Here is a 12,738-nt window from a genome sequence, read left to right on the forward strand (position 1 = left end):
CAAAATACTAACCACATTGGCCCTCATCTTTCATGAAAGGAGCAAAGAGCTGGGCTGCATGATCTGCCCACGTCGGCACGGCTGAGTGAACACTGTTGTCTGGAGCCAGGTGAGACTGTACTGCCATTCCGTCACCCGAAACCTTGTTTCTTTCACTGCCAGCTGGTTGCTCAGCCCCGCAGTTACCAAAGTCCTGGGATAGAAGGGCATTCACAATGGCACTGGATAAACGAGGAACAAAAAGTACAGGATGAAAATGCCAGCTGAGGGGGCCAGCCCGGTGGTGCAGTGATTAAGTGTGCTTGTTCCACTTCTCAGCAGCCTGGGGTTCGCCGGTTTGGATCCGGGTGCGGACATGGCACCGCTTGGCACATCATGCTGTGGGAGGCGTCCCACATATAAAGTAGAGGAAGATGGGCATGGATGTTAGCTCAGGGCCAGTCTTCCTCAAAAAAAAACCCCAGCTGAAAAGGCACTCATGGCAAGTCCAAATAGTCCATAAGTGGTAGCAATAAAAAAGAAGTTGAGGGGCCAGCCCCATGGCTAAGTGGTTAAGTTGGTGTGCTCCACTTCGGCCGCCTGGGGTTTTGCTGGTTCAGATCCTGGGTGCGGACATGGTACTGCTCATCAAGCCATGCTGAGGTGGTGTCCCAAATAGCACAACTAGAAGGACCCACAAATAAAAATACACAACTATGTGCTGGGGGCTTTGGGGGAGAGGAAGAGGGAGAGGGGGAGGAAAAGAAAAAAGATTGGCAATAAATGTTAGCTCAGGGCCAATCTTAAAAAAAAAAAGAAGGTTGATGAAATCTTGTCGGGGGCAGGTGGGGATATACACTGAGAAGAGCTCTCTTCTTTCTCTCAATTAACAGAATAATTCAACAAAAACAGGGGGGAACTAGATTGAGTGTGCATTTACCGTTGGGCAGAGCTTGGGTCGGCCGCAGTATAATTTCTCTGAGATTTCCTAGGTTGCACATAAAGGCCTCTTGTTGAACTGCAGAAAGATGCTGGGAATGGGCTCTGTTATCCTGCTCGGCTGTCAGGTTGGTTTCACCACCAAGCGGCCCACCCTGCTCTCCCCATGGAGACACTGCTGGGTTTCAATGTGCTTTTCATTCTCTTGGCCGCCTCAGCAAACAGCCATCACTGTTTCCATTGTGAGTTCTTCTCCTTCTGGAGCGGAGCCCAAGTTCAGGGAACATGTGCTTGAGACCAGCATTTGGCAGCCTGGGTCCCCGCTTGGAGTGACTTTCCACCTTTGCCTTTTCCTCCTCAAGACACTTCCCTCCATTTGGAGATTGAAAAGCAGGGCTGAACACACTTAGTTCTAAAAGCTGGTTCCTAATCCTGCTGGCTCATTGGGATGAGGGACAAAAAAATCCACACCCAAATTCAGACCCAGGTTACCAGACGCAGACAAGAATTATTTCCGTCCCTCCTTTATCAACATGATGGAGACCAAATGTCTCTCAAAGTGTCAATGGGCTCAGTTTCCTGGAGAAAATTTCTCTTTACATTATCTACCCAATTAAATATTTTTATGAGAAATCCTGCCTCACAGTTGAAAAAATTGAGCATCCCAACTGCTGGGACCTCATTTTGTAGAACAGGTGATGGTTTAGAAGTCAGAGACTACGCGCTTTCCCCACATCCACATAGGAAGTAGTGGCAGAGTGGTACTGGAACATAATTACTTGAATATCCAGACCAAAGTTTATTCTATTATACCAAATAATTAATAAGGACAAGGTTTTTTTTTTTTTTAATTTTTAAACTGAGGTATAATTACATACAATAAAATGCACAGATCTTAAGTGTAGAGCTTAACAAATTTTGACAAATGTTTACACCCATGTAATCAATACTCCAAACAAAACAGAATGTTTCCATCATCCTAGAAAGTTCCCTTAGGCTTTTTTCCACTCAACTCCCCTTCTCTCATCTTCCCCTACCAGGCAACAACCACTGCTCTGATTTCTATCCTCTTCGATTAGTTCTGGGGCCTCAGTTTTAAGAAATAAAAATGGAACTCATACAACTTTGCCTGCAGCCCTGACGTGTCTCTTTGTAGAATTTTCCTCCCCCTTTTAGACCACGAGTATTAAAGATTTGTTTTGGATCCATCTGGACAGACTTCCAGGAAGTCAGTCTTAGCCCCGGTATAGATACGTTTAAGTTTAAAGGCATTCACGTTTCTAAGACGTGAAGGCAACTATGACTCCTCAATATGTGGTCTAAAAAGAACTCTTCTTTCTGGAAAATAAAGTTGCTTTCTCCAAAATATCTGCCTTCTTGGCTCTTTCTGTACCCACCACTGCTCAGGATAGCTGCCTTTGTTTCTATGGAAAGAATCGCTTGAGCCCTTGAAAGCAAGCACATATGTACTCTCTACTTGGAAGCAGTTTCCTACTTTCGACAACCTTCCCGCTGCACCGAGACTCCTCTTAACAGCTCATCTGCTTCCTCAGACATCATCACATGACGCCAGTGGCAGCTGAAAATGTAACACGGTCCTAAACCATTAACTAGCCCACAAGGGAACTAAATTTTAGAAACTGGAAAACTTTGGCTAAGGCTTGCTCAGAACATTGTCTTAAAGCCAAAAAGTGCTGCCAGAGTCCAGGTGGAGGCAGCTTTCCACCAGCCACAGACACAACCAAATCAGACAGGGCCTGCTTCTCTTCCAAGCGGAGCACTGGCAGCCAGGGTGGGTCATTTTCTCCATAGCAGCTTCGTCTCCCCAGACGGTGAGCTAATGCTTGGCACTGGCAAACTCCATAAAACAAGGCATTTACCCCCATGCTTTGAGGCAGAAATGACTACATGGAATATATACACAAAATTATTTAAATCAAGCCAAGTTTTAAAAGTTCTAAAGAAAAAGAGAATAAAAATTAGGCACACATAGTCATAACGTTAGAACCCACTTGCAAACACAGAACAAAGCAGCCATGCTCAAAGTGTAAACTTCCCTGAAAGAGCCCAATTCCAGAAGACATTTTGTTAGTAAAGAGATAATTCTGTGGAATTATAAGCAGAGCTGCCTGAAGCATGCTGTGAGATTCTCTCTTCCGTATACAATGTCACTGCTATTTTCTGGTGTTTTCACAGCTTAAAATAAAAAATTTTTTTCTATTTTATTTTTCACTTCTGAAATTTATTTTTCAAATAGATATTATGTTAACAAGGTTCAAAATTTTCAAAATAACAAAATGTAGAAGGTTTTCTGTGAAAAGTGTCCCTTCCACTTCTGGGTCCCAGCCTTTCCCCTTCCCTCCCCAGAGGCCCCAGTGTTGTGGTTTCTTGTGTATTTACTCAGAGACTTTGGCATCTACAAGCAAAACATAGATATATACATTTCATTCTCCTTTGTTATAGAAATGGAATGTTACAATGCTGTCCTGCACTTTGCTTTTTTTTTGTTTTTTTTTTTTGAGGAAGATTAGCCCTGAGCTAACATCTGCTGCCAATCCTGCTCTTTTTGCTGAGGAAGACTGGCCCTGAGCTAACATCCATGCCCATCTTCCTCTCCTTTATATGTGGGACGCCTGACCACAGCATGGCTTGCCAAGCATTGCCATGTCTGCACTGGGATCTGAACTGGCAAACCCCGGGCCACCGAAGTGGAACGTGTGCACTTAACTGCTGTGCCACTGGGCTGGGCCCATTGCTTTTTTTCTTTGCACTCGTATTTAGAAACAGAACTTTAAAGATGTATTTTAAAAAAGCAAAATTATATGTTCATTCACCTTTTGACCCAGCAAATCCCACTTCTAAGAATCTATGCAAAAGATACATTGGCAAAAATACAAAATATTTTATGTAAGCTATTCACAGAGCATTTCAAAAGCAAAGAATGAAATGCCCACCAACAACTAATAAAAATAGTTTCTGCTGTGAGAAGGAAAAAACGGGGGGTGGGGGGAGACGAGGGTGGAAGACCTCTATGAATGTACCTTTTTTCTTTTTTAAAAATAGTTTTAACCTTAGAATCACATAAATATTTTATATAATTCTTTAAAAATCCCTCCTAAAAATGGTAAGTAAAATGAAACAAAATTAACTGTTATAGATTTGGAGCAACAATTGGAGAGGAACTATTTCACGTGACTCTGAAACGCTCACAGTCCCTAGATCCGGGTTTCTCAACCTCAGCACTCTTGACATTTTGGGCCAGACAATTCTGTTACAGGAGGTCATCCTGTGCATCGAAGGGTGTTAGCATCCCGGGCTCAGGTGAGCTTCCCTGATCGGCAACATTTTGCACATTTTGTCACACAGTGTTACTGGGAGAATTAAGTGCTGTATGCAGGACTCCACTGGGAGAATGTTTTAAAATGTAGGAGGACAGGGCACGCTGGGCAAGAAGCCACATGTGCCACAAGAAACCACCAGGGTTGGTCAGGAGGCAGGGGGAGTGAGGGGGAAATGTGGGCAAGAGCTGTTACTGTGAAAGGGAAGGAAGGGGCGAGGCAGGGTAGGCAGGCGTGGAATTGGCAAGTTCGACTAATTTCAGTGGGCTCTGAGGCACAGTGGCTGTCCCTAGTGTCTGGTGCCTGGCTGTGGGGTGATTAGGGCAGGTGGACAGTGGCCCAGAGTGTGAGAGCCCGACAGAGGAGGTGGCTGGCGTAGGGGCTCTGGATTGGTGCTTTGCATATAAAAGGTGCACTCACAGATGAGGCTTTTACTGTCTCTAGGAACTGGCTGACCCTGGGAGGGGCAGTTTCTGCAGGGTCAGCAAGGCCCCAGATGTCGAAGCATCAGAACACATGGTTAATGCAGAGGGGACAACTAGAAGCTTGTGCCTGCTCTCTCCTGAGCTTCACTCACACAGCTGTGCCCTTTGCTCACTTTAATCTGTTTGCTTTCACTGTAACAAATGGTAACTATGAATATAACAGCCTTTCTGAGTTCTGTGAGTCCATCTAGTGAATCATCGAACCTGAGGGTGGTCTTGGGGACCCCCAACACAGCCGCTAACAACATCAGGTGAAAGGGTGATGGGAGCTTCATAACGGGATAGAGCAGGCTGACAGCACTGAACCCACTGCTCAATCACTGAGAGTGGGACAGCCAGATGTCACTTTCTTGATAGGTGATTCTGCTTACTTCTGTTGCATCCTAAGAAGTATTCATGCCAGATGAACTGAACCTGAATCTAATCAAGCCTCTCCATGTAACTGCACATTTATAGGACATATGGGAGACAGAGGAATCTGTATCAACACTAGAGGAAATCAGCAGCCAAATCCAGGATGGGGGAGATTCTAGAGGACAAATGACCCATTTGTTAAACACATAGAAAGGAGAGTGAACTGTTACAGATTTGGTAGGACAAAAGACAAATCAATCAAAAGCACTGTGTGGACTTTGTTTGGATCCTAATTTGAAGAAATCAATAGTCAAAAGACATTGTTGAGACAATGGGGAAACAGAACACGGACTGCATATTAGATATTAAGGAATTACTGTTAATTTTGTTGGGTGAAACATGATGGTTAGGATTTGCTTTGAGATGCTCCCAGGAAAAAGAATGGGAGGGGAATAAAGCAGATAACAGCAGCATAAAGCTGAGGGTTGTTAAGTCTGGGTGATGGGCACATGGGGGTCCACTGTGCTTTTCTATGTAAAACTATCCAGTTAAAAAAAAAGAGAGATATTTACAAATTAGATGCAGTTTTCAGTCAAATACGGGTTAAGAAACATTAGTAAAAACACAAGATCTGATTAGATGCGTGAAATCTGAGAACCTACCAATTTGGCAGAGATGTGCTTCTAAGGCATAGGTGAGATTCTAAACGTTGGTTTTAAGAGATTAAAGTAAAACGTAGGAAGTTGGATGTCTAAGCACCACTTTCAGCTTTTGAGAAAAAAAGGCAGAGCCCCAGGTGAAGCTGCCTTTCATCTCCAGTTTTTAGGGTTTTCCCAATCTCTGTTCTGAAGACAAAATTTAGGGGTGTTTTTTACATTTAGCTTTTTTTGTGTAGGTTTGACAAACTTACCAGAAAATATAAATCTTTAGCCTTTAAAATAGAATCTCATGAGAGAGAGAGAGATGCATGATCTTCTGCGGATAAAAGCTCCTGTCAGTTGAGGTGTCCTAAGTGCTGTCATATTGTGGGATTTGGGGTCAGGCAAAAGGGTCTCACTAATGCAAATCAAAACTACACTAAGATACCACATTACGCCTGTTAAAAATAACAAATGTTGGAGAGGGTGTGGACAAGAGGAAATCCTCATACACCGCTGGTGGGAATGCAAACTGGTGCAGTCACTATGGAAAACAGTACAGAGATTCCTCAAAAAACTAAAAATAGAAATACCATATGACCCAGCAATCCCACTACTGGGTATCTACCCAAACAACTTGAAATCAACGACACAAAGTAACACATGCACCCCTATGTTCACTGCAGCACTATTCACAATAGCCAAGACATGGAAACAATCCAAGTGCCCATGGACTGATGATTGGATAAAGAAGATGTGGTATACATATACAATGGAATACTACTCAGCCAGAAAAAAGACAAATCCATCCCATTTGCAACAACATGGAAGGACCTGGGGGGTATTACGCTAATTGAAATAAGCCAGTCAGAGAAAGACAAACACCAGATGATTTCAGTCATATGTGGAATTGAACAAACACATGGACAAGGAAAACAGTTCAGCGGTTACCAGGGGAAGGGGGGTGGGGGTGGGCACAGGAGGTGAAGGGGAGCACTTATGTGGTGATAGTAAAGAAATAATGTACAACTGAAATCTCACATTGATGTAAACTATTATGAAAAAAAAAGGGTCTCTCTGATTAAAGGAGAAAATCAGCAAGCCTGGCCTTCAGTTAGCGGTGTTTTTGCCTTTCTTCCTTGCTATCTAAAAGGATTTCTTGGGCTGGCCTGGTGGCGCAGCGGTTAAGTCTGCACGTTTTGCTTCTCAGTGGCCCGGGGTTTGCCGGTTCGGATCCCAGGTGCGGACATGGTACCGCTTGGCACGCCATGCTGTGGTAGGCGTCCCACACATAAAGTAGAGGAAGATGGGCAAGGATATTAGCTCAGGGCCAGGCTTCCTCAGAAAAACAGAGGAGGACTGGAAGTAGTTAGCTCAGGGCTATTCTTCCTCAAAAAAAAAAAAAAAAGAATTCAAGGATAACTTGTTATGACAAACATATATTACTTTGGTAATTAAAATTTAAGAACATATGTTTACACACAAACTTGTACACGAATGTTTATAGCAGCACTATCCACAATAGCCAAAAAATGGAAACAACCTAAATGTCAATTAACTGACGACTGGATAAACAAAACGTGGTATATTCATACAACTGAATGTGATTTTTATTCCATAAAAAGGAATAAAGTACTGATTCATGCTACCAATTCATATTACATCATGAATCTTAAACATTAAGTGAAAGAAGCCAGTCACAAAAACCACATATTGTATGATTCCATTATATGAAATGTTCAGAATAGGTAAATCCACAGAGACAGAAAGTAGATTATCACTTGTCCTAGGGGAGTTGAGGGGAAATGAGGAGTGACTCCTAATGGATACTGTACTGGGTTGAACAGTGTCCCCCAAAATTTAGAACAAAAATGTTCTAAAATTGTGGTGCTAGTTGCACAACTCTGTGGATATACTAAAAACCACTAAATTGTATACTTTAAATGGGTGAATTCTATGGTATGTGAATTATAGCTCAATAAGGCTGCTATTGAAAAATATTTAAAGCTATAAAAAAAAGAAGAAGAATCAACAGGGACCTTGAGTCATGTGAACATGGAGAGCTTCCATATTCAGGAAATAATTCAAGGTGTGAAGAGGTTGAGTGTTAAATATTAGGTGTTGGCTAAAACAGGATTGGTTGCTAGGTCTGTTGCTAATTTGCTACAGGGAGTTTTGGCCATTTAGACAGAACTCTTTCCACTGAAAGTCATAGAAAATCATCTCAAACAGGCTTACTCAGAACAACAACAGGAAATGATCTCCCATAACTGAAGTCCAGGGTGGGCACTAGCTTCAGGCATCCAAACAAGATCCCGAGAGCTCTGATTCTCTGGCTGTTTCCTTCTTGACTGCCTTCATTCTCCAGCTGGCTGTCTTTATCCGGTAGGCAAAGGCAGCCATAGGCAGTCCCAAGACTATGTGGCCCTTACTGCTCCTGATACAAGAGGAGACACTTTCCTGATAGCTCTGGCGATAGTTCCAGGACTGTCCAGGGCTGGCTCACATTCCTGGAGCCAAGGAGTAAGGTTCACTTTAACCAAGTTCCCTGGATAGAGCAGGAAAGAGTGGCTCTTGGAAGGAAGAAAGGCTAGGTATACAAAATATATATGCCAGGTGAAGCTCTCAAACTTGCAGAGATTCAAGCATCACCTCAACCCAATAAATATTTGCTGAATCAGTGAAGGGACACATGAAATGGAGCTACTGCAGAGTTCTTTTTTTTTTTTTGAGGAAGACTAGCCCTGAGCTAACATCTGCTGCCAATCCTGCTCTTTTTGCTGAGGAAGACTGGCCCTGAGCTAACATCTGTGCCCATCTTCCTCTACTTTATATGTGGGACGCCTACCACAGCATGGCTTTTGCCAAGCGGTGCCATGTGTGCACCCGGGATCCGAACTGGCGAACCCCGGGCCACCGAAGTGGAACATGTGAACTTAACCACTGCGCCACCGGGCCGGCCTGTGCAGAGTACTTTTAAAGCATTATCTTCCAAATTCTTATTCCATACTTTAGAGAAGCAATAAAACACAAGTTAGGATGGATACCAGGGCCATTAGTGAGATGCTATTTTAGCAGAGAGCTACTTCAATCAACTATAGATCGATTGTTCCATGTTTTGGAATTCCATCCATCTTACATAGAAGAGATATGTTGCTCTGGTAGATGGCAGACTCTTTTTCCTGACTCAGCCACAAGAAAAGCTAAGACTTGTCCAGCACAAAGGAAGAAGGCAAGGCAGTCTGGCATGAAGGGCTGAAAACACACTGCTGCCAGTAAGTTCTCTGCAAACTTTCTCTTCTCATTTAAACTGGTGATAATCCGGTGGGTTTCTGATCCAGGATCCAAATGCCTGCTTCCGGAGTGCACTCCAGGCTTCCTGGTAAGCAGATGCAGCTTCCTTGTACTCTTGGTATGTCTCTAGCTTCCGCACCCTAATGCACACACACCACCAAGCACACAGGTTCTCACTGAACAGTTCACCACTGTGGCCAACAAGACACCTGAGAAATCCACTGCATAGGTTTATACAAGAGACGTAGCAACTGAGGATTCTGGTACACTTTCCTAGAGCGACTCTGTCTCCTTTGTAAAGAATTCACTAGAAAGCAACATGGATTAAAATGGGCAAGAATAAACAGAATGCTAGTTGTGTCTGATCCTGGCGGAATCAGATAAAACAAGAATAACTGTATCTACTTTTTGGTTTGAATTTTTTTTTTTTAAAGATTGGCACCTGAGCTAACATCTGTTGCCAATCTTCTTTTCTTCTTCTCCTCCCCAAAGCCTCCCAGTGCCTAGTTGTATATTCTAGTTGTAGGTCCTTCTGGTTGTGCTATGTGGGACACCACCTCAGCATGGTCTGATGAGTGGTGCCAGGTCAGACCCAGGATCTGAACAGGTGAAACCCCGGGCTGCTGAAGCGGAGTGCACAAACTTAACCGCTTGGCCACGGGGCCAGCCCCTGAATTTTCTCAGCATCTATAATTTCCACCAGAGGATCTAGCCATTAGAAACTTAGCTGCATTTTTCCTCAGTAAACTAAGGTGCTTTCCATCTTAACCATACACTACACTCCTGTGTACCACCAGCCAACACCCCTTCCCAAATCGCTTAACTGCCTCTGACTGCTAAAGAATGGCTGACATGCTGAGTAATATTTTTAATACTTAAATCCAGTTAAAAGATTTTCTTGTGACAAAGACTCTCTCCTTTGACCAAACTTGAGTCAGGCTCCTCTGAGCTTTCTTCTCAACTTGGCCCAACCTTGAACTCTGTTCTTGCCATCTTTTAGTTGAAGAAACTGAGACTCATGTCTTATTGATCCAGTTTTATCACGCTTCTACTCTTTCATTCTTTGCTAGGATCTGAAGAGACCAAGCGGTTTCTTAGCTCACTTCAGCAGGAACAAAGTTGCTAAGTGTAGCAAACAATGCCTCATCAATTTCCCACGGTTTTTTGATGGTTAATAGGTGGGATCCACACAAATGACAATGTTAAGTTTTACCTGACCCCTGTGTTCCCAGAAAACAGCTATGGTTAAGAAATCACCCTCCCACTCTTCTGTGTTCTGGGGAACAGCTGACTGCAAAGAATGGCCCTTCTCTGTGACTTAGACTCATGGATGCCCGCCTTGTTTACCTATGACAAGGCCAGAGACACACCCTCCAAATTCCCATGTTTTGGTCTCATAATGGTTAGCTGAACTGTTTGCACCCACTGACCTATCTCAGCAACATATGAGTTATGCTTCTCTCCTTCCCACAGACCCCTGAACTCTGACCCACCCCAGCCTGGCTCATGTGTAACAATGCCTTCTTAACAGCCCCTCTGGAGAACTGACTGACCCCAAGAAAAGACATTTCCTACTCAACTGTCCCATCACACCACCTGCTCACCCTACACCCTGGTTCCGGTTCTTCCTAGCCTTGTTTACCCCTCCCTGTGAAAGAAAACTCCTTCTGTCTGCCCTTTGGGAGGCTTACGGATCTTACGATTGGAGTCCTCTCCCAACTACATTACTCCTCCTCCTATTGCAGTAGTCTCCTTCTCTTGTTGCAATAATCCTTTTGAATAAAGTCTCTCCTGACCTGAGTCCAGATTTGTTTTTATTGACACACAGAATGGATGCAAACCCAGCCAGTTCCAGTTTGATTCATTTTTCCGGACAAGAAACAAGCAAACTGACCACAGATGACTGGAGGGCATCAATACTGAGTAGGCATCATGGTGGCAACAAAGGCTAGCCTCTTCACACAGCAGCTGCCAGTTCCTCCTTAGCTCCCCACTGTTGTATAATAAAGAATTTGGCTAGTCTTGGTTGCCAGTTCCTGGGAGGAAACCTCTAAACCCTTAGAATTTCCCAAGTGATAGGAATGTCTTTGTTATTCATGGTGGATCCCTCAGATCACACAATGAAGTGACTCACGGTAAAATGATAGTTTCAGGGTGGGGTTGGTCATGCCAGAAAGACCAACTACAGGATTAGAGAGCTGTAAGCTTTGAGCCTCCTGATAACAGTCTGACTTCCTAGGGGGGAGGGGGACATGGAGATCGAGTTCAACCACGTTATGTGGCCAAGGATTCAATCAATCATGCTTATTAATGAAATCCCAATAGAAAACCCTGGACCCTGCAGCTCAGGTCAGCTTTCTGGTTGGTGATACAGTGATGTGCTGGGAGGGTCACACACCCTGAGGACACAGAAGCATTGTGTTTGGGACCCTCCCACACCTTGCCCTATGTGTCCCTTCTTTTAGCTGGTCCTGATTTGTACCCTTTACAATAAAAAGTAAGTGTAAGTATAGGGCTTTCCTGGGTTCTGTGAGTTTTGTTTTAGGGCATTATCGAACCTGAGGGAGTAAGGGGAACCCCCGAAATTTGTAGTCAGTTGATCAGAAGTGTGAGAGGCTTGGGGGCCCCTGAGCTTGTGGCTGGCATCTGAAGTGAGGGCAGTTTGTAGGACTGTGCTCTTACCCTGTGAAGTTTGGCCCAACTCTGCACCTGAATTGCAACCACCCACCTGCCCAAGGAGTGGTTTTATAGTTCTCTACATTCCCGTGTGGAAGTGATTTAAATTGTGGAGCTGCAGTTCACAATCACTGATGTGAACAAAAGAAAAAAGAGAAGACAGTAATGTTCTTAACAGAATATATTGCTCCTGAAGCACTCACATTTCCACAATGTTCTCCGTCTGGAGGTGGAATAAAAGGAGGGCCTGGCACGGGCAAGCCCCAATTCTACCCCTAGTCTCTTGTGACTCTGTACCATCCTCTACATCTCAGATCATACACAACATGCAAGTGGGGCTGTGGGACAGAAGAGCATGTGGTCAGTAAGAAACGCCCCCTCGCTTACTGAAACACCATTCCTGCCAAAGCTTCCTGCCATTCTTAAGCAGAATTAAACCCAAAGTCTTCCTAAATATGAAAAAACATGGGTCAATAGCATCACCTGAGGGAATCTGGCCACTTGTCCTCTGAAATACTGCTTAGCAGCTTCTGGAAGGACCTAAAGAGTTCCACTTTGCTGATTCGGGATCTGTTTGGAAAAAGAAGACAAAGAGGATTTATTAAGTGTTTACTAGGTACCAGGCCCCTATCAAAGACATCAGGCTTCACATGGTGTTTAGGTTTGAATGTCCCAGAGCACCCATTTTCAGCTGTGTTTGGCAAAGAGAAAATCTAGGCCCGACTGTCTGATTAGGTCGAGGCACAAAAATGAATCTCATCTTAAGAAATGTCACCAGAGGTGAAATTATCGAGGTGACAGGCTCAAATGGGGTAAAGATGAAGGTGGAATTGTGAAATTTCCCCCCAGGAAACCTATCAGCCATGTCTGGCTTCCTTCTTTCAAGAGAGCTGGTAATATTGCTTACAAGAAATTGAAAGTTTTGTTTCAAAGACTTCAGTGTTGTTTCCTGTGTGAACTGTGGTTACAAACTCCACTTGCATGAACCGCCTGAGGTAGAATCTTCAGACTCTCCCTATGGGCATTATGGGCTTT

The 12,738-nt window shown here is 43.9% G+C and overlaps 1 protein-coding gene and 1 long non-coding RNA gene across 4 annotated transcripts in view; one reads left to right on the forward strand and one right to left on the reverse strand.

The window, feature by feature from the left end:
* LOC103553029 (uncharacterized) lies at positions 1–10,827 on the forward strand. Its single transcript, XR_545377.2, has 2 exons — positions 1–109; positions 10,501–10,827. It is a non-coding gene; the product is annotated as an uncharacterized lncRNA (long non-coding RNA).
* Positions 3,361–12,738, reverse strand: part of ADAT1 (adenosine deaminase tRNA specific 1) — a 27,046-nt gene continuing 17,668 nt past the window's right edge. For 2 of the 3 annotated variants that reach the window (XM_070613899.1, XM_008523406.2), the window contains 2 exons: positions 12,187–12,273; positions 6,623–9,167 (listed from right to left, as the gene is read on the reverse strand). In XM_070613899.1, coding sequence (XP_070470000.1) covers positions 9,035–9,167; positions 12,187–12,273 — 220 coding nt within the window. In that variant the 3' untranslated portion in view covers positions 6,623–9,034. Of the gene's footprint in view, positions 9,168–12,186; positions 12,274–12,738 lie in introns of all 3 variants that reach the window. The other variant, XR_011538542.1, reaches the window with a different exon arrangement.

This window comes from Equus przewalskii, chromosome 3, assembly GCF_037783145.1.
Source record: "Equus przewalskii isolate Varuska chromosome 3, EquPr2, whole genome shotgun sequence".
Lineage (NCBI taxonomy): Eukaryota > Metazoa > Chordata > Mammalia > Perissodactyla > Equidae > Equus > Equus przewalskii.